The 20,985-nt window shown below is 47.4% G+C and overlaps 1 protein-coding gene across 11 annotated transcripts in view; it reads left to right on the plus strand.

Annotated features, from left to right (window-relative positions):
- Positions 1–20,985, plus strand: part of Fas2 (neural cell adhesion molecule fasciclin 2) — a 335,700-nt gene that overhangs the window by 18,991 nt on the left and 295,724 nt on the right. For all 11 annotated transcript variants that reach the window (XM_037423629.2, XM_037423630.2, XM_075893992.1 and 8 more), the window contains exon 3: positions 13,911–14,059. In XM_037423629.2, coding sequence (XP_037279526.1) covers positions 13,911–14,059 — 149 coding nt within the window. The remainder of the gene's footprint in view (positions 1–13,910; positions 14,060–20,985) is intronic.

Below are 20,985 nucleotides of genomic sequence, written 5' to 3' on the forward strand. Positions count from 1 at the left end.
AACGCCGGTGTTGCCGGCAACCACGTGTTGCTATCACAAGGGCACATGCGATAGATATCCGATGCCGTCGCCTGGCCAACGGGCACGTGCTGTAATGTTTTTCAGTTAAACCTACCTTGCAAGTTAGTCGAGAAGTCTCTTCATAAACCTAACCCCATTGTGTATATATATATATATATATATATATATATATATATATATATATATTGTAAGAATACTGTTAAGACGCCACGCCGGGGTGATGCAACCGTTTAATGCGCCGAACAGCAGCGAGACAGCAGCCAGCGGTTTCAGCTGCAGCTGCAGCAGCACGAGCCTCTGCCACAACAAACGTCTTCTTTGTCGTCCCTAGCAAGCCCGTATTTTTGTCACTACATTGACTCCCCGGTGCAAAAAGAGCCATCCTGGCGACCTATGGCACAGTCATCACTGGTGGGTCGTAGTGAAGTTTTTGACGGTCGACGTGCACAGTTTCACGCCCGCGGCGCCGTTGCTCTGTTGGTGGCTGAATAGGTTCAACCATGTAGTTGACTGGTGATGTGTGGCGCAAGATCCTATACGGACCGTCATACTTGGGTGGGAACTTTGAGCAAAGGCCTGGGGCAGACGATGGCACGCGGAGCCACACGATTGTTCCAGGCGCGTATGACGATGGAGATGAGCGTTGGTCATGGGAGTCCTTCTGGCGAGCCTGATTGTGCGTAGTAAGCGCACGTGCAAGCTGCCGACATTCTTCGGCCAAGGTCGTCGATTCTGAAGGGTCTGGGCGGTACAGAAGGATAGTGTTCAAGAACGATGAAAGTTCCCGACCATAAAGAAGAAGGAATGGGGAGAATCCAGTTGTAGATTGAATTACGCTTTTGTAAGCGTACGTAACGAGTGGCAGTACGCGGTCCCAGTTCGTATGGTCATCGGAAACATACATGGAGAGCATGTCACCCAGCGTGCGATTAAATCGCTCTGTCATCCCGGTGGTTTGGGGGTGATATGCGGTGGTTGTTCGATGCACGATGTTGCATTCGCTTCCGATAAGAAGGAACGCCCACGGTCACTAAGAAGCTCACTGGGTGCACCATGCCGGAAGACAAGGTTGTGCAGAATGAACAAGCTGACTTCACGAGCAGTGGCCTCGGGAAGCACCGAAGTTTCGGCGTAACGCGTAAGGTGGTCCACGGCTACGATGACCAAGTGGTTTCCATTTGGTGTGTATGGTAGGGGACCGTACAAGTCGATTTCGATGCGGGCGAAAGGCCGAGAAGGACACGGCAGTGGCTGGAGTGGTCCTATGGTTGTGCGAGGGGAGCTCTTCCGGCGTTGGCACAAGGTACATGAACGGACGTACTGCCTAACAAAGCGGTACATTCCGCGCCAGTAATATCGAATTCGTAGGCGAGCATACGTCTTCACTACACCTGCGTGGGCGCATCGCGGAACCGCGTGGAAGAAGGCACAGACGTCAGAACGTAAGTGGCGAGGTATCACCAGCAGCCATTTGCGGCCATCAATAGGAAGTTTCGCCGGTACAGAAGACCGTATGGCGAGCAGTTCGACGAAATGGCGAGCAGTTCGCCGAAGTAAACTGTTGTCGGTACTTGGAGACATCCGAGACAGGTACTCTAAGAGAGACGCTATCCATGGATCCTGGTGTTGCTCAGAGGACATGACATGTTCAAATGAAGAACATTCGTAGTGGGAAACAGACGCTGTAACATAATCGTGGAAAAGTGGCGAGCGAGAAAGAGTGTCGGTGTCCGAATGCTTGCAGCCTGACCGATAAATTACACGAATGTCAAAATCTTGGAGACGTAGTGCCCAGCGAGCTAGGCGACCAGATGGGTCTTTTAATTACGACAACCAACACAATGCGTGGTGATCAGTCACGACGTCAAATGGGCGGTCATATACATAAGGTCGGAATTTCTTGATTGCCCAAACAATGGCAAGGCATTCTTTCTCGGTGACTGAATAGTTCTTTTCCGCTTTAGTAAGGGTGCGAATAGCGTAAGATACAACATACTCATCGAAGCGAGATTTACGCTGAGCAAAAATAGCGCCGAGGCCTACTCCACTAGCGTCTGGATCAAAGTCACACAAGATAGGTGGTGATGTCAGAAGATGCCGTAACGAGGCGAATGCTTCATCGCATGCTGGGTACCACGCCGAGATGTCTTGGTTGTCGGCAAGTAGCTGCGTCAGGGGTGCGATTATGGTGGCGAAATCGCGCACAAAACGGCGAAAGCATGAGCAGAGGCTGATGAAGCTGCGGAGTTCTTTTAGTGTAGCTGGCCTGGGAAAGTGGGCGACAACGGTAAGCTTGGCTGGATCAGGACGAACACCATGCTTGCTAACAACATGCCCCTAATATGGTAAGCTGGCGGGCAGCGAAGTGGCATTTCTTGAAATTCAGCTGCAGTCCAGCGTCCGAAAGACAAGTCGGGACGCTTGCGAGGCGGCTGAGGTGGGAGTCGAAGTCCTTCGAGAAAACGACGTCATCCAAATAGCACAGGCATGTGTTCCATTTAAAGCCTCTAAGGATGTTGTCCATGAGACGCTCGAAGGTGGCAGGCGCATTACAGAGGCCGAATGGCATCACGTTAAATTCATACAATTTGTCAGGCGTTACACAGTCTTGGGGCGGTCGGCTTCATTCATAGAAACCTACCAGTAGCCCAATCGAAGGTCTAAAGAAGAAAAGAACTCTGCTCCTTGTAGGCAATCGAGGGCGTCATCGATTCTTGGAAGCGGATAAACATCTTTTCTCGTGATCTTATTGAAACGCCTCTAATCAACGCAAAATCTGATGCTACCATCCTTCTTTTTTACCAGTACAACCGGAGAGGCCCAAGAGCTGTTTGAAGGTTGTATTACGCCACGTCGAAGCATATCGTTCACCTGATCATCAATGGCACGGCGTTAAGCGTGAGAAACTCGATATGGGCGCTGGTGCAAAGGTGCATGGCTACCGGTGTCGATTTGGTGAACGATTGCAGATGTGCGACCCAAAGAAGGTTGGCTATGGTCAAATGACATCTTGAAGCGATCTAGTAGAGCCAGGAGTTGGGTGCGCTGAGCAGCTGGAAGTTTAGGGTCAATCGATGGGAAAAAAGCCTCCGGAGATGAAGTGGGAGTGGTATCAGAGGTAATGGTGCTTAAGTGAGATAATGGCAAGTTGTCAGGTAGGTGACTGGACGAAACAGAATCAATTTCCTCAAGGTGACCGAGGACTTCGCCACGGAATAATATGGCTGGGGTAGGAAGCGAGTTTGTTATATAATTGGAGCCACGGGAGTTTTCTACGGTGACAACTGCGAACGGGAGAAGGAAGCTTTTTACGAGGCCAAAGGCGCCGGAGGGTATAAAAGAGGGCGGTGACAGAGGGCGCGTCGTCGCAGAAGAGTGGCACAAGAACACAGGATAGAGGAGGGATGTGAGCGTCCGCAGCCACAGTGACTCGGGAAGATAGCGGCTTGAAAGGTCTTTTAGACGTCAGACGTCGGCGCTTCACACAGGGGCAGTTCAGACATCGTCGACAACTCTAGTTCGGCACGTGCACAGTGAACGACAACATGATGGGCGCAGAGAAAGTCCCAGCCTAAGACGATATCATGCGAACATGGAGAAAACACAACGAATTCGACTACATACAAAATATTTTGGATGACCAGTTGAGCTGTGCACGCCGCAGAAGGTTGGATGTGATGCGCAGTGGCCGTGCGGAGAGAGACATCGGAAAGTGGCAGTGCAAGCTTCAACTTGCGGCACAGTTCACCACTTAGCACAGATACGGCAGCACCAGTATCAACGAGCGCTTGCACCCGTACACCATCAATATGCACAGTTATTTCAATAGCAGGTAGAAACAGAGACCTTGAAAGTTTCTATATATGCGCAGCTCTTGCCTCGGGAACTGAGATGGCCAGTTTTCCGTTTGGGTGGGGGCTGATCGAGGAAGCATAGGAGAAATCGAACGGCGCCGTGGTGAGGGCGACTGATTCCTGTCGAAGCCGCGGCGACGTGGCGGCGACTGTTCCGACGTGGGGGGGAACGAAGACGACTGTGGTGGCTCTGGACGATAGCCGTAAGTCGCCTCACCAGCAGTTGGGTTATAATCCCGACGACAACAGTAGCGTGCTACATGGCCGGGAAGATGGCAGAAATAGCAAATCGGCCTGTTGTCCGGAGTGCGCCAAGGGTTAGTTGATGGTAGTGCGGGGTGGCGAACAGGAGGTGGGTGGGGACGGACAGGGGGACTTGCTGCGTAGACGGGACGGGTCTGTCTAGCAAGATCCGTGGCGTTTGGTAGCAACGGCGGCGATCGTCTGGCGGCCTCAGTGTAAGTGAGAGGGGCGGAGATAGGCGAAGGATGCTATGTAGGAGAAAGGGCATCAGAAACTTGCTCTTCGATTGCCTTGCGGAGCGTTGGGGTCAGCGTGTGCGCACTGGCCGGAACGTGCGGCACAAAAGACAATTGGCGCGCCACTTCTTCTCGGACGAACTGCTGAATTTGCTGCATTAAGGTGCTTTGTTCGGATGAAACAGCGCCAATGGTTAACGCAGATGTAGAGCTCGTGCCGAGGTTTGGACGTCGAGTAGAAATGCGCTCTCTCCGCAGCTCGTTGAAACTCTGACAGTGTTGAATAAGTTGGGCGACGGTTTTCGAGTTTTTTGCAACGAGCATGTGGAAGGCGTTGTCTTCAATACATTTCATGATTTGCCGTATTTTGTCAGTGTCAGACATGTGGGAATCGATACGACGGCAGAGGTCCAGAATATCCTCAATATACGAGGTAAAGGTCTCGCCAGAGCGCTGTGCGCGGCCGCGCAAGCGCTGTTCTGGGCGGAGCTTGCGAACAGCGGGTCGGCCAAACACTTTTGCAAAGTGCGTCTTGAAGATTGACCAAGAGGGTATTTCCGCTTTGTGGTTGTTTAACCACAGTTCTGCCACACCCGCCAGATAGAAATGAAGGTAAGCGAGCTTGTCGGTGTCATCCCACTTATTGTGGGCGCTTACCGCTTCATACTGGGACAGCCAGTCTTCGGCGTCTTGGTCGTGGGTCGCGTTGAAAATTACTGGATCTCGCTGTCGCGGCATTCCGGAATAGGTGACAGATGGGATTATGACTGCAGGTGGCTGGGTCATGTCGTCAGGCATTGGCGAAGCGGGGGGTTGAGGTTGAGTCCGGGAACGGAGTTCCAGTTTGAGACAGCCAGCACTCTCCACCAAATGTAAGAATACTTCTAGACGCCACGCTGGGGTGATGCAACCGTTTAATAGGCCGAACAGCAGCGAGACAGCAGCCAGCGGTTTCAGCAGCAGCTGCAGCAGCACGAGCCTCTGCCACAACCTCTAGCAAGCCCGTATGTTTGTCACTACAATATATATATATATATATATATACGGGGTAAGAGTGTAGCAGTAAAAATTTCTTGGCCTTGTACCAACCCGTGCAGAACGCTGCTTAAGCCACCTTCGCCGCAGCACACCAGTGGCCTGCGCAAAAACGTTTCAACATTTGGAAGGGGCTGTTAGCACTAGTCGGAGAATTACTCACGCGTGTACACGCTGCATAAATGCGAGTTCTGGTATGATCGCTGACGTCTAAGAAATGTTACTGGCTATCATGAGCACTGTATGTTATTTCTGCAGTCCTAAAAATCTTACAAAACTGTGCACCAGTGTTTTTTTTTTTTTTCGTCACTCCTGGTCCTCAGTTTTACGAATCTCCATGTCGCCAGCTTAGCTGATCCACATCTCAATCCTCAGAGTCTGTGAAAAGATTTGACAGGGGTGACAAATGCTAATGTGGACTTAATTTTCAGCTGACTGAGTGGTTCATAATACTTCATTTATTGAAATAAAAGCGCTTATATTCACTTTGCACAATTAAGGCATGTTGACTGGTTTGTACATATCTTTAATACTAAATAGAAGCCTTGTTTTTCATACTGCTCCAAATTTGGTCTTTTGTGATAAAAAAACGAAGGTTCTTTTTTCCCCCGTAACTTGCTCCAAGTTCAGGTTGTAGCGCCGCTCCAGAAGCAACATTTTGCTGCTCGGAAAATTCCTCCAATTTCTATTTTGGCTGTTGCACCCTCGTGAAATTAAAAGAAAAAAGCGTAATCACAGGATTATCTTAATGTTTGAAGCTGTCCGTTTGAAAGCGAGCAAGAGAACAATAAGAAAAACAGCAATGGGGGGGGGGGGGCAATTGTACAATACTGTTTGCTCGCTTCAAGTGCTTGTCTTTGTAACATAGCTCGGCACACTCACTCATCAGTACACTTACACACTCATTTGAACATGGCGAGTGTGAGTAGGAGTGAGTATGAACGTGAGTGAGTATTGTCTTGGTGAACGTGAGTGTGATGGTGAGTGATAATTCATAAGTGATAATAGTCATGATTATGAATGTGAGTACTCATGAGTTTGAGTGGATGTGAGTGTGAATGATCATTTGCATTCACAATAACATTCATTAGCCCATCCTTTTTGTGTCTTCCCACACAAATAATTGTAGCCCGTCTCCACATCGTCTTTTTCTTCGTTGCGCAATTACAAACAGTGCATGCATCAGCAAACACAGTAGCAACCGCGGTAGGCACGGCGGCTTTTTCCCAGCATGTGCGCCTGCACAAGTAGGCGTTTGGTGTGTAGCGACACCACGGACCCGAGCTAACAAGGGAGTTTTGACCCCCTCCCACGCCTAGCCGTGCGTGGCTTTGCCGTGTCCGGGGAAAAGGGGATCCTGGGGGTTGAGCCAATGTTGGGTGATTGGACCTTTCTTTAAGGCCCCCCGGCAGAGGCAACACACCCCTTTGGCCCCGGCTTCACGTAGACGGCACCCCTGGGCTGACCCACCCAGGGGAAATCGGCAGTCGCCTTTTCCTATCTCTCTCTGCCTGCATCTTCGTCTTTATCTCTCACTATCTATCTGTCCTGTCTTCTACTCTCTTCTGTTTACTTCCATTTTTCCTGGCGGCAAGGGTTAACCCTGTGCAAATAGCCTACCTTGGTCTAGGCGCATTGGGTTATGGCAGTGTTGTACGGCTGACGTCTGCAAGCTTTCAGCACCTGCAAACTTGCAGCGTTCCCTTGTTGGGCTCCATGGCGGGTGGCCGCCAACGCTGCTGAACAAAAATAAGACCGGCATGCATGGCGCATTCTCTCTACTGTCTGATCGTACCGGCCTAAAGCGGGTACGCACCGACGACATAAATTTATTCAACCAGCCAACAGGAACTTTTCCCCACTTCCACGTCATTCACTGTGAAAAAACCGGAACGCAAGCCAGGACCGTATCTCCTTTCGTAGTTGCCAGGTGTCTTACTGAAACACTCGGGGCTGGATACAAAGTAACCAAACTGGCTAGCGGAGACCTTCTTCTAGAAATTCGGGACAAAACACAATTTGTAAAGCTAGACAGCCTCTCAACGTTTGGTGACGTACCGATCACCGTAACACCACACAGATCTATGAACATCACTCGCGGAGTGGTGGTATCTGGCGCAGACTTGCTTGACTTGACCGAAACTGAACTTTTGGAAGGGTGGAAGAGCCAAAATGTCAATAATGTACAGAGAATTATCATCAGAAGAGATAATAAGGAAACACCAACGAAACACTTAATACTCACGTTTGCATCCAGTAAACTACCAGATTCCATTCAAACAGGGCACACGAAAACATCTATCAGGCCGTATATACCAAACCTTCGTTGTTGCTTCCAATGCCAGAGGTATGGCCATGGCTCTAAAACCTGTCGTGGGCGCCAGACTTGTGCACAATGTGGAGTCCTAGGCCACGTGTCTGAGAACTGCAAACAACCGCCACACTGTGTAAACTGCGAAGGAAACCATGCCGCATATTCACGCTCCTGCACATACTGGAAAAAAGAAAAAGAAATAATTACATTAAAGATGAAGGAGAACATATCATTTAAGGAAGCACGGCGAAGAGTCGCTCCATTCTATGGACCTACATACGCTGATGCGGCGCGTCAGGGGGCACCGCCGCATCAGCCTTCGCCACTCCTTCGGCCCGCGCATACGGAGCCGGCGGTTGTGGCACCTGCCCCCAAGGCGGCTGTAGCCCAGGCTACACCGCCTACTCCCAAACAGAGACCGGAGACTTCAGAGTCCTCGGGTCTCAAGGCCTCGCCTCACCAGGCGAGGCCCGAAATCCGAACTAACAGCCCGCTTGTGCGGGCATCCAGTGCCTCCGAGGAGGCAATGGATACGTCGGTACCCTTGGTGCCGAAAGAGTGGCGTGGCTCCTTGGAGCGCGCCAAGAAAACAAAAAAGCAAATAACAGGGCCTGGTGACGGCCCTGTTAAGTGAACTCAAATTCCCCGTCTAAACAGCCACTCGCTTTTCGTACCCACAGCACTATTTTACATTCACCATGAACACTCAAATTATACAATGGAACGTCAGGGGCCTTCTCAGAAACCTTGACGACATCCAAGAACTCTTACACGAACACTCACCAAAAGTGCTGTGTGTACAAGAAACACACAAATTTTCTTCGTAAATATGTTATTTTTCGAAAGGACCGTGATGATGCCATGACATCATCCGGAGGTGTTGCCATCATAGTGAATCAAGGAATTGCATGCACACATTTACAACTCCAAACATCCCTTGAGGCAGTGGCTGTTCGAGCGGTTCTTTTTGATAAACTGATCACAATCTGCACTATTTACATTCCTCCCAGCTATCAGCTGCAAAAACGCGATTTACACTCTTAAATTGATGAACTTCCGCAGCCTTATGTTCTCCTTGGAGACTTCAATGCGCATAGCAGGCTATGGGGAGACTCTCGTTGCGATGCGCGAGGCCGACTGATTGAACAGTTCCTTCTCTCGTCGAACGCATGTCTCCTAAGTAGAAAAGAACCAACCTATTATAATCTCGCACATAACACCTACTCCTCCATAGACCTAAGCATAGTATCTCCATCTCTTGTGCCTCTACTCCAGTGGAAAGTCGTCAGTAATCTGTACGGAAGTGACCACTTTCCCATAGTTTTGAGCACAACTACAGCAAATGAGTGTCCACCCCGTGTTCCTAAATGGCTCATAAACAGAGCCGACTGGGAACGGTTTTATACCATCGCTCGTATAGATTGGAGTGACATATGTACTTTAAGCATTGATGTTGCTGTCGACTACTTCACAGCTTTTTTGATTGATGCTGCAACAAAATGCATCCCACAAACAAATGGACACCCAGGAAAACGGCGTGTGCCATTGTGGAACTCTGAATGCCGAAACGCGCGCAAACAGCAAAACAGAGCTTGGAGGCTGCTTCGGAACTCACCGACAGCTGAAAATCTTGACACCTTCAATAACGTAAAGTCTCAAGGCAGGAGAACGCGTCGGCAGGCCAGAAGAGAAAGCTGGCAGAAGTTTTTGTCAGGGATCAATTCATACACACAGGAGGCTAAAGTCTGGAACATGGTCGGTAGGATAGCAGGAAAACAAGTACACACACTTCCACTCGTGGACACTCAGATTGATACCTTGGAAGATCAGGCAAACTTCCTCGGTGCACACTTCGAACAGATGTGCAGCTCATCCCACTATACTGACACTTTCCAAAAATACAGAACAAGAATAGAAAAGCAGAAACTCGAACACAAATGCACTAGATCCGAGGCATATAACCAAGCTTTCAGTCTAGCTGAGCTGCGAATGTCTCTAAACTCCTGTAGTACTTCTGCCCCAGGTTCTGACCGTGTGGTGTATGAAATGTTAAAAAACCTACCAAACGAAACACGAAAAACCTTACTTTGTTTGTACAATGCTATCTGGTTTTCTGGCACTATCCCTACCTCCTGGAAGGAGGCTATTATTATTCCCATTTTGAAAGAGGGCAAGGATCCTTCTTTACCCTCGAGTTATAGGCATATTGCACTTACAAGCTGCTTGTGCAAAGTCTTCGAAAAAATGATAAACTGCCGCCTTGTACATTTTCTTGAAACAAACAATTTGCTCGACCCATTTCAGTGCGGGTATCGAGAAAGTAGGTCCACCACAGACCACCTTGTTCGTATCGAGGCACAGATCAGAGACGCCTTGGTCCATAAACAATATTTTCTCTCTGTGTTCCTCGATATCGAAAAGGCTTATGATACAACATGGCGTTTTGGAATTCTAAGAGACCTGTCCCACCTTGGCGTGCGCGGAAGAATGTTTCACATAATCGAAAGTTACCTGTCAAACCGGACATTCCGTGTCCGTGTGGGCACGGTTCTTTCCCAAACATTTGTCCAGGAAACAGGCGTGCCACAAGGTGGTGTACTTAGCTGCACACTTTTTCTCATAAAAATGAATTCCTTGCGCTTGACCATCCCTCACAATATGTTTTATTGTACATATGTCGATGACGTCCAGCTTGGCTTTAGGTCTTGCAATCTGGTAATGTGTGAGCGGAAGGTCCAGGTAAGTTTAAACAAGGTCTCCAAATGGGCAGAGGAAAACGGCTTCCGACTGAACCCATAAAAAAGCACGTGTGTCTTGTTCTCTCGAAAGAGAGGCATGCACTTAGAACCCGACATTGAACTGAACGGTCAACGTTTGTCTGTTAATGCGGAGCATAAGTTCTTAGGATTAATATTGGACAACAAGTTGGCCTTCGTACCGCACATCAAGTATTTAAAAACAAAATGCTTAAAAGCCATGAATGTTTTAAAAGTGTTGTCTCGTACTACGTGGGGTAGTGACAGGCAATGTCTCATGAATCTGTATCGAAGCCTCATTCACACCCGCTTAGATTATGGGGCCGTTGTTTATCAGTCTGCAACTCAAAGTGCTTTGAAGATGCTGAACCCCGTGCACCATTTGGGCATCCGCCTTTCTACGGGTGCTTTTCGCACCAGCAATGTAGAAAGCCTTTATGTTGAGTCAAATGAGTGGTCGCTTCATCTGCAGAGAACTTACATGTCCTTTGTTTATTTCCTTAAGGTGAAAGCAGATAAGAAGCACCCCTCATACTCTACTATTAATGATTTGTCGAGCTCCATTCTGTTTCAAAACAGGCCTTCGATGAGGCAGCCCTTCTCAGTTCGCCTGAAAAGTCTAGCTGAGGAAACTGGAGTCACTTGAACACAGTTTAATGGCTCCTGTAGCATATCCGCCACCGTGGCAATGGCAGACTATTGACTGCGATGTGTCCTTTCTTGAAGTTACAAAACATGCGCCTATTGCCCATATCCGAACATACTTCCTGGAACTTAAACACAAATACACACGTCCTGAGTTCTTTACAGATGCCTCCAAGTCCAACTCCTCTGTGTCCTACGCTGTTGTCGGCCCATTCTTTTCGGATGCTGGCCCTCTGCATCCAGGCACAAGTATCTTCACAGCGGAAGCTTACGCGATACTTGTGGCAGCTAAACACATCAAACATTTACAAAAAGCAGTAGTTTATACAGACTCCCTTAGTGTGGTAACGGCCCTGCAGTCTTAAAAAACAAAAAACCCGGTCCTCGTCTCACTTTACTCCATTTTATGCTCACTCTACACACTCAACCAACATGTTGTAGTGTGCTGGGTGCCAGGGCACCGAGAGATTCAAGGCAACGTGAGGGCGGATCAGCTCGCTGCATCCGTCCACAAAAGCACTGCCCCTACACCCATATCAATCCCGGCCCTTGATCTTAAGCCGTCTCTCAAACGAAACCTCAGGGTATACTGGCAGAGCAAGTGGGATACACACACACAAAATAAACTACACATTTTTAAGCCACATCTTGGTCATTGGCTGCCAGTATCAAAATCGCGCCATACAGAGGTAATACTAACGAGACTCTGGATAGGACACACATACACGACACACACATATCTTTTGTCCGTAGGCGATCCACCATTGTGTGACAGATGTGGTGAAGCATTGACAGTCCTTCACATGTTAATTCAGTGCAAACACTTAGAATCTCTAAGAAAACAGCATTTTCCGTTACCCTACCGACAACATATACCTTTACACCCTGCAATGTTCGTTGGTAGGGAACCGCTTTTTAGTTATAAATCATTGTTAGCGTTTTTAAAAGAAATTCATAATTTTCATATCATATACCCGGGCATTCCGTAGCACGACCTCTCCAGAGAGGTTTTCGCTGCGGTGGCTACACAACAAAGCACTTGCCTCACGGCCCTTGGACGCAAGGGTACGAACGAGTGAGGCACTTGTGCTAATGCCATACATGTCCGCCATCGTTTTTATTATCATCAACTTTTGTCATCTATTCGCACGACACACACCTTTCACGGCATGGTCATGATTTTATTACTTGTATGTTTTTACCCGCCTTACCGCGAGGAATTTTATGGCCCTTATACAGCCGCTAATCACAATCATTGTCCACATTCCTTATCCCATGAACTGGCGCTCTTTGGCCATCAAATGGCCCTTGCGCCAAAAAACACCATATATCATCATCATCAACAGCACCACTGCATTTTAATGACGTGTGTGCGGTGGAATTTGTTTATGAACGTGTACTTTACCTTACGGTGGGTGCGTGCCTATTTTGCAGTACGCGAAAATTGTACGTCTCGGGCTTTTACTGGAACGATTGCATTGTAGTTAGCGCATGAATCTTCCTTCACTTTGCTGCGAAGTGCCCCGTTTCAAAAAAGAGTGCACTTTTAGAACTTTGTGTGGTAACAATTGTGACAATAGTTTCCGCTCAACCTGTGTGTGTATCTGTGCACATGTTTTGTGCATCCTTCGTGTTCAAGCAGCGCATTGAGTGTTCAGCTATGAACGTTGTTAGTTTGCACTCGTCCTGTCTGTGTTCTATTTGTGTATTTTTTTCTTGAGCAACGCACTGTGCATTTTCAATCTTGTGTCTGTTTTTTGTGTGAAATTCAAGTGATTGCTATCACATTCATTCCTTTGCCCTTGTGGTAAAACTGCGACGTTTTTAATTTTGCTGCGACAGTGTCACATTTAGTGTTTGAAAGAATCACATGTGGCACATGAAGAGAGTAGGGTGTTTTAGCGCTAATACTAATATATATATTCGTATATGCCACATATCGTAAATATATACCTATAGCAGACCATGAAAGTCACGACAGGCCGTGTGTATAAAGCTGACACTATAACTTACAGATAGCCAGGTCAGCTTAAGCCAATAACCTCTGCATGTTGAGAGAAGACAAGCATGGTCAGGAAATGCACAGAGAATTAATAGTATTGGGGGAGCTTGCTGACGCGTAGCACCGTAATCGTGAAATATGAGCTACTGTTGCAGTATTATCTTGTGAAATGAAGAAGGCAGCTGTCCCCAGTAAAGACACTCTTTTTATATGTAAGATTGTGCCCAAAACATGAAAAGCCAAGGTAGACGGATCACAGTCATCAGATGTCAGCAATGTGATTGTCGGCACAATGCATATTCCTTGACAGATCTGTGATATCTTTTTAGTGCTATCACTGTTACTCTCATAAGCTCTACAATAAACTTGATGGACTAGTCTTCAGCTGCTCTTCAGGCATCTTTTGGTGATAAATTTTTCTTGCTGTGGCTTTGACGTCACGTGGTGGATTCATGCACATGTTGGACTTCACTGTTGTTTATGTTAAACGGCATCGGTGTGCATGTGACATCATATTGTATAAAAGTGTGTGTTCTTTCTAATGAACTTTCTAGTTGTGAGTAAAACAGTGCAATTGTTTCCCTTTCGGTCCTTGTGTGTGGTTTGAAGATGAAAATACCAATCAACTGTTGTGTCCTGCATATGATATAAACAGAGCAATGTCAAAACATCCCAGAGCATTTGAACATTGTATTACAGCCTGTGCTGGTACTAACAGTTTTTGTGAGTGAGACTCATTGCCATAAAAAAATAACCAAGAAACCAGGCGGCATTCTGATTGAGTGCTTTTCCTGCCTGTTACAGTGAACAGAACATACGAGTGGTGTCTACGGGTGACAGCTACATTCTGTCCTTCGACAGCCCATCTCCACAGGACAGTGGATCTTACACATGCAGCGCCCTCTATGGAAGCACCATTCCTCTTTCCGTCACTGTTCACATCACCTTCTACCGTGAGTACTTTTTTTTTATTACACCATGAGCATGCAAGCTAGTGTGTGTCTTTTGGGGAACCAGCAGCTGAAAGTGATGAAATTACTGCATCACCATCATCAGCCTGACTACGTTAAGTGCAGGGCAAAAACCTCTTCTATGATCTGCCAATCAACTCCATCTTGTGCTTTCTACTGCCACGTTATACCTCTGAACTTTTTAATCTCTTCGGCCCACCTAACTTCCAGTCTCCCCTTCGTGCGATAGCCTTTTCTGGAAATTCAGTCACTTACACTTGATGACAAGTGGTTTTCCTGACTACATGCTATGTGCCCGGCCCATCTCCATTTTTATCTTCTTGATTTCAGCTGTAATATCCTTTACCCTGATTTGTTCCCTGACACACTCTGCTCTCTTCTTGTCTCTTAAGGTTCCACTTATCATTTTCCTTTCTATCGCTTGCTGCGCCGTCCTCAATTTAGGCTGAACCCTCTTTGTAAGCGTCCAGGTTTCTGCTCCAAAGATAAGTACTGGCAAGATGCAGCTTTTATATACCTCCTTCTTGAGGGTTAGTGGCAGATTAACATTCATGATTTGAGAATGTTTGCCGAATGTGATCCACCCCATCCTTATTCTTCTAGCTATTTCACTCTCATGGTTTGACTCCACGGTTACTACATGTCATAAGTAGGCATATTTCTTTACAACTTCCAGCGTCTCTCCACCGATCGCAAAGTGCTGTTTTCTGCCGACTCTTGCACATTATTTCAGTTTTGTGCATATTAACTTTTAGACCTACTCTTCTGCTTTCTGCGTCTAGTTCAGTAATCATGAGCTGTAATTCGTCCCCTCAGTAACTTATCAAGGCAATGTCTTCAGCGAAGTACAGGTTATTAAGATTCTCTTCATTAACTCTTACCACTAATGAACCTCAGTTGTGAATGTACCAATTATTACACCAGTTGCGCTATACTGCACCAAAGGGTGAAACCTACCACATCCCGCTACATATAGACCGAAGTTACATAATTTAGCACACACCAAGACGCTATTTTTACTGTATTTTGAAGAAAAGAAAGTGAAAAATTCATGCAGCTTGAAGCATTGGGGTAAGCTGAATAAGAAGGTTATCGCAAGGGAATGTCAAGCAGCCTGATGTCATAGATATAGGATAGATATTTAGGCCTGTCTCTAGGAAAGCAAGGAGGAGTGAAATCACATTTTTGTATGTTACATATATAAATATACATTTATATATACATATATTTTTTTTGTTATGCATGACAAGAGGGTTGGTAAAGGTGTGACTGGCAACTGCTCCAAGAGGCTGATTGACTAATCCAAAGCGATGTTTCAACTCCTCCAGAAGCTGTGCCGAAATGATTTCGATTGATCACATCACAGTGCTCACTAAAGCGGGAGAAAAATATGGCCTCGTGTTTTGCACTTGCATTGATTTGCTTGTTCTACTTGGGAGTAACTATGTTTTGAACTTGTATTTGAATGGGGCTTGTCGTAAAGGCTTTATTGCAAGAAAGTACACTTGCGAAGATGTATTTGTTTTATATTAATCCAAGTATAAAAGGGCCTTCTAATGCTTTTAGAGCATTGCCAGAAAGTATTTGGGGCTCCTGTGACCATGTGAACCAAATATTGTAGCGCTGTATGCAGCAGGAAATTCAGTTATGCAATGGGCAACCAAAAAACCACTTATTCGTATTACACACATTGTAATCATGTTCCTTAGCCATTTCATTAAAGCACCTGCCAGTTTGACTAATGTACTGGCATCTGTAAATTGAAGGATTCTTATGACCACTAAAAGACTACCAGAAATCACTTTCTTTTCTCTGAGCAACTTGTCATCAACAGGCCTACGTAGGGAAGAACATGGTCATTGGATGTTTCGATGATCGCGAGAATGTGCTCACAGGGTCGGTGCATGCTTCTTTTCAGAGCCCCCTCTGCACTCATTGGAAGAAACGAATGGCTTTTGGTGTGCAAGCAATCCTTGTAACAGAATAAAGAAATATGGTGGGGCAAGATCGATAGGTGCTGCTCGGGTTGTCATTGAAAGGACCCCTGAGAGTGAAAGCTTTTTTTGCACCTTTTTTACTGTAATTTGTAGCTTTCCATCTGGTAATGCTAAAATTGAATCGTAACTGCCCTAACACATCAGATAATTAATGTTAGCATCATTAATTCAGAAGGATTTTACGTCAGTTTGATATGTCCACTTAAATACCAAAAGAAACTAGCACGGCATAGTGGGGCAGCGCTTGATACTACATGCATTCGAGCTGTGGTGACGCTGGACATGCCGTTTCTAAATAGGTGGACCTGCAGTTGTGGGATCTCGAGGTAGTGAGCCACCCCGCTCTTGGAGTGAACGGACCCAGCGGACGCAGTCGGAACGAACCAACAACATACACATTTAACTACTGACGGATATGTCTGACGAATATTCATACATCAATTGTGCTCAAACGCTCTAAAACACCCTTACACTTAATTACGCAATGCTCAACAGCATACAAACACAAGGCGGTGTCGCCAATGCCCGACTCACCACAAGGACCTTGGCAGATGGCCTGCAGTGCCATGCACCGGGGTCCCACAGCAAGAGACAACCGGTCGCGCTAAACGCCACCAGCAAGAGACTCGCTCAGTCCTCTCTTGGCACCACCAAGACTTGCCGCCAGAAGTCTCTGCCAATGCTACCATTCTAACCATGATAATGATAGTGATCAACGTTCTTGAACACGCCAGCTACTGCTCCATAGTTGTGACCCTGAAATACGGCTTCTGCGCGAGACACGTGCACCACGCGGCACAACTTTACAGGGGGTGTTAGCACCCCCACATTCTCCATATCCTTATTCAAACCATATCCGGAAAAGAAAAACATGAAAGAAATCGGATACGCAAGCTCTAACGAAATATGACAACACATGTTCCTGCACAATGTCTATGCACCACGACACCTCTGCCGGTCGACACTGCTGCACTATCCGGCTCGACAACTTCACCTCGGTACTGGTACCCGCAACAGCATCGTTGCCATCAGCGCGACGAACCGTCACTCGCACCGACAAGTCTTCCGGCTGCGACCAGCACTCACGATGGGGCTGGACTGCAGGCAGTGACGCAGGTCCCAGGCATCTCCATCTCACGACCGCATTCCTGGCCAGCGGCGCTGACGATGTGCAGAAGACAGCCAGCCGCGGGTTACATCATTCCTGCGGCGTACATTTCAAAACACTCTACAGAACAATGCAGTAGCGCAGAGGGAAGGGAGCTTCGGGCTTCTTGCCAACGTGGTACGATGCTCAGTACTGCTAGCTAATACATCGGTGGCGGCCGAGACGCCCAGCTAAAAGAAAGCAAGGGTCACTTTTTCTTGTGCATCGCAAGATAAAAAAAAAATTGAGAGAAGAGGGTATGCGTTATTCTTCGTAACCTTATTCAGCCTGCAGTAGTCTACACAAAGGCAATATGTATCATCTTTCTTTGGAACTTGAACTACTGGAAAACCCCATTAGCTGTTTGACCTCTCAACTATGCCTGTGTCGATGAGTTTGTCCAAGGCCGCGTCAAGTGCTTTTTGCTTAGCCAAGTGGACGGGTCGGTGATTGCATTTCCAGGGTCCTGCATCATCTGTGTTGATTCTGTGCTTGACCGGCATAGTGCGGTAAGTGAACATCGCATCGTACTCATACAACAGCGACGACAGCTGTGCTCTTGCCCCTTCTGAAAGGCCCTGTGCCTCTACCAAAAGTGGGTGCAGACCTTCCCTGCAGCGCGGCACATTGTTGCTGCAGGGGAGAGGGGTTACTCGCTTTCTCAGCGCGCTTTCCTCCTCGCGTATTTGCGAGGAGGAAAGCGCTTGCCCCAGTATCCAAAAGTGCTGCGAACTTCTTTCGAGCTATCGCTAACTCGATTAGCGGCACGGGCGAGTCTACGGCATCACTTGTGCGACAGACTGAGGGTGCAAGTGATCCGAACGCATCAGTGGAATTACTGATTGCTGCGCGGTGTCCGATGTGGATCATCGGCGGCGCCGCCCGTTTGTTTGCTTCTGATCCGGTGTGCGGCACCGATAGCAAGGGCCACGGAAACCACGCCGGCTTGATCGTAAGTCCCCTCGATCAGGTGGTCATCGCTCTGGGTTGCACCGCTCATGCCCACGCGCTCCTGCCATGGAATGTTACGCGCAGGGGCGGCGTTGGCTGTATTGAGCGTGTAAGCTAGGGGTTCTAAGGGCGGTCTGACAGCTACCAACCGTGTAGTACGTGCTCATCAGCGAACGATGCTGACGCCTTATCCCTAAATGCTTCGATTCACCTATTTGTGCCACCTTCGACAGGCAGCTGCGCAGTGCCTTAGGCCTAATGAGTCGCTCGACAACAACCGGCACCCACCCAGCACACCGCCTAGACACAAAAAAGGCAGCCGCAAGGAGACATTCACTCTGTAAGGTGGCCCTATCGCTCACTGCACACAGCAGCTTACCGAGCGATCGTCGTCCACCATCCCGTGTCACGACGCCCCGGCATCAAGCCGCAAGGCAGACAGCAACGACGCCAGACTCTCTGAATCCAAAGAGATAGAAGGCTATTCATAGAAACTCAGACCACCTACAAGGCTTCTGTACTCACTCGCTTCGGGTTTGGCCTACAATCCACGTGCTCTAAGCTTTGCTCACCCCAGAATGCAGACCGCATGGCTCTCATTCCAACTGAACAACGTTCTTTAAAGCCACCACCAACAACAACAACAAAAAAAAAAAAAACACTTGCGGGCACAAAAAAAAAAAAAATAACTCAATGTGCCGACAAGTTCAAACACGTCACAAAAACCGATCTCCCTGCTCTCAACAAAGTACACCGCCGACGCCAGCAATGGACGTCCCCCTAGGGCTACTCTTCCCTGGTTCAAGCAAAAGCTTGCACCGAACCGCGAAAACGGTCGTCCGATGCTCCAAGAGCTTCTCATTAGGCAGCCAGCACGGGATCTCGAGGTGGTGAGCCACCCCACTCTTGGAGTGAACGGACACAGCAGACTCGGTCGGAACAAACCCAACAACACATACATTTAACTACTTTTAGAATGACGATATCGTCAGACGAATAATTATACAACAATTGTGCTCAAACACGCTAAAACACTATTACACATAATTATGCAACACTCAACAGCAAAACAAATACAACGGTGTCGCCAACACCTGACTCACCAGAAGGGCCCCGGCAGACGGCCCGCGGTGCTGTGCACCGGTGGTCCCACTGCGAGAGACAACCGTTTGCGCCAAACGCCACCAGCAAAAGAGACTCTCGCAATTCTCTCTTGCCACAAGGGGTCACTGCCAGCACTACCCGCCTACCCAGAAGATGATGTCAAAAGAAAATCGGATAACTTTTTGAGCTGCAGAAGGGAAGTGTCCGATTTGATCAGTGACACTATTAGAAGTAAGGGGGCCCAATCGATGGCGGAAGTAAACAAGAAGGATAGAAAGGCAGCTGCAAAGGTTTGGGACCATCTTGATTCTCTGAGTAATAAGACAAGTATGAAACAGAGGTTTATAACTACAGCTCAAGGGGTCAGAGTAGAAGGGGATAAGGCAATGGAATATATAAAAACAATGATGACAGGAAAATTTAAACACCAAGAAAGCACTGCATTCACCGTACCAGATTAGGGTGGACCAATTAGCTCAGTGGCTCCACTGAGACGAGAGCGGGAAAGGGCAGAGAAGAGGGTTCATAATAGCACATCAACTGGACCTGGTGGCATCCCAACTATGCTAATAAAGAAACTAGGACCAAACTTTAAGCAAACATTAAAAGAGGCAGCGAGCATGAAGCTCCCAATGGGTGGAAACTAAGCAGAATGAGCATGATCTATAACACAAACGGGGACAAAGCTGATATAAACAACTACCGCCCTATAAAAGTGACATCAGTTATTCACAGGATGCTGATGCAGATAGTAAAGGAAAGGCTACAGACAAGGGTGGAGAATGAGGGGGTGCTGGGAGAACTACAAAGTGAGTTCCGTAAACAAAAGAGGTTGGAGGACAATCTGTTTTTATTGATGCAGTGTATCGCAATAGCGGAAGAATAACGCAGGCCCCTGCGGCTGGCATTTCTAGATATCAAGGAAGCTTACGCTAGTGTGATTCAAGAAGACTTGTGAGGACTACTGAGCGCAGTATATGTGGAAGATGGAATAACTAATCTTCTAAAATATATGTATAAAAGTAACAAGATAGTTATCAAATGAGAAGAACAGGTATATGAACCTATAGAGATACTACGCAAGCTTCGACAGGGATGTCCCTTGTCACCTTTGTTATTTATGCTGTATCTCCAGGGACTAGAACCAAAATTGAAGGGTAGTCGACTCGGACTCAGCCTCCCTTTTGCGAAGAAAGGAAAACACATTCAACAGTCGTTGTCAGCGTTGATGTATGCAGATGATATAGTAATAACAGCCGACAAGGAAGATCTGCAGGGATTGATAAACATCTGTGACAATGAGGGAGATAAGTTAAATTTGATGTTCAGCAGGGGAAAATTGGCAATCGTGAATTTTAATGATAACAAAGGCAGTGAGCAGAAGATACAGGAAGTCACGCTAGAAATAGTGGATAAAAACAAATACTTGGGCATATGAATAAATAACGGAGCTGAGTATCTAAGGGAGCATGGAAGATACGTAATGACTAAGGGCACGAGGAACGCAGCTGTAATGAAAAATAGGGCACTGTGGAACTACAGTAGAAATGACGTCGTGAGAGGGATTTGGAAAGGTGTCATGGTGCCGGGTTTGACGTTCGCCAATGCGGTCTTGTGCATGAAGTCAGAGGTTCAAGCAAGATTGGAAATTAAACAACGTGGCATAGGTAGACTTGCTTTGGGAGCACACGGGAATACACCAAATCAAG

The sequence above is a fragment of the Rhipicephalus microplus genome, chromosome 4 (genome assembly GCF_043290135.1).
Source record: "Rhipicephalus microplus isolate Deutch F79 chromosome 4, USDA_Rmic, whole genome shotgun sequence".
NCBI lineage: Eukaryota > Metazoa > Arthropoda > Arachnida > Ixodida > Ixodidae > Rhipicephalus > Rhipicephalus microplus.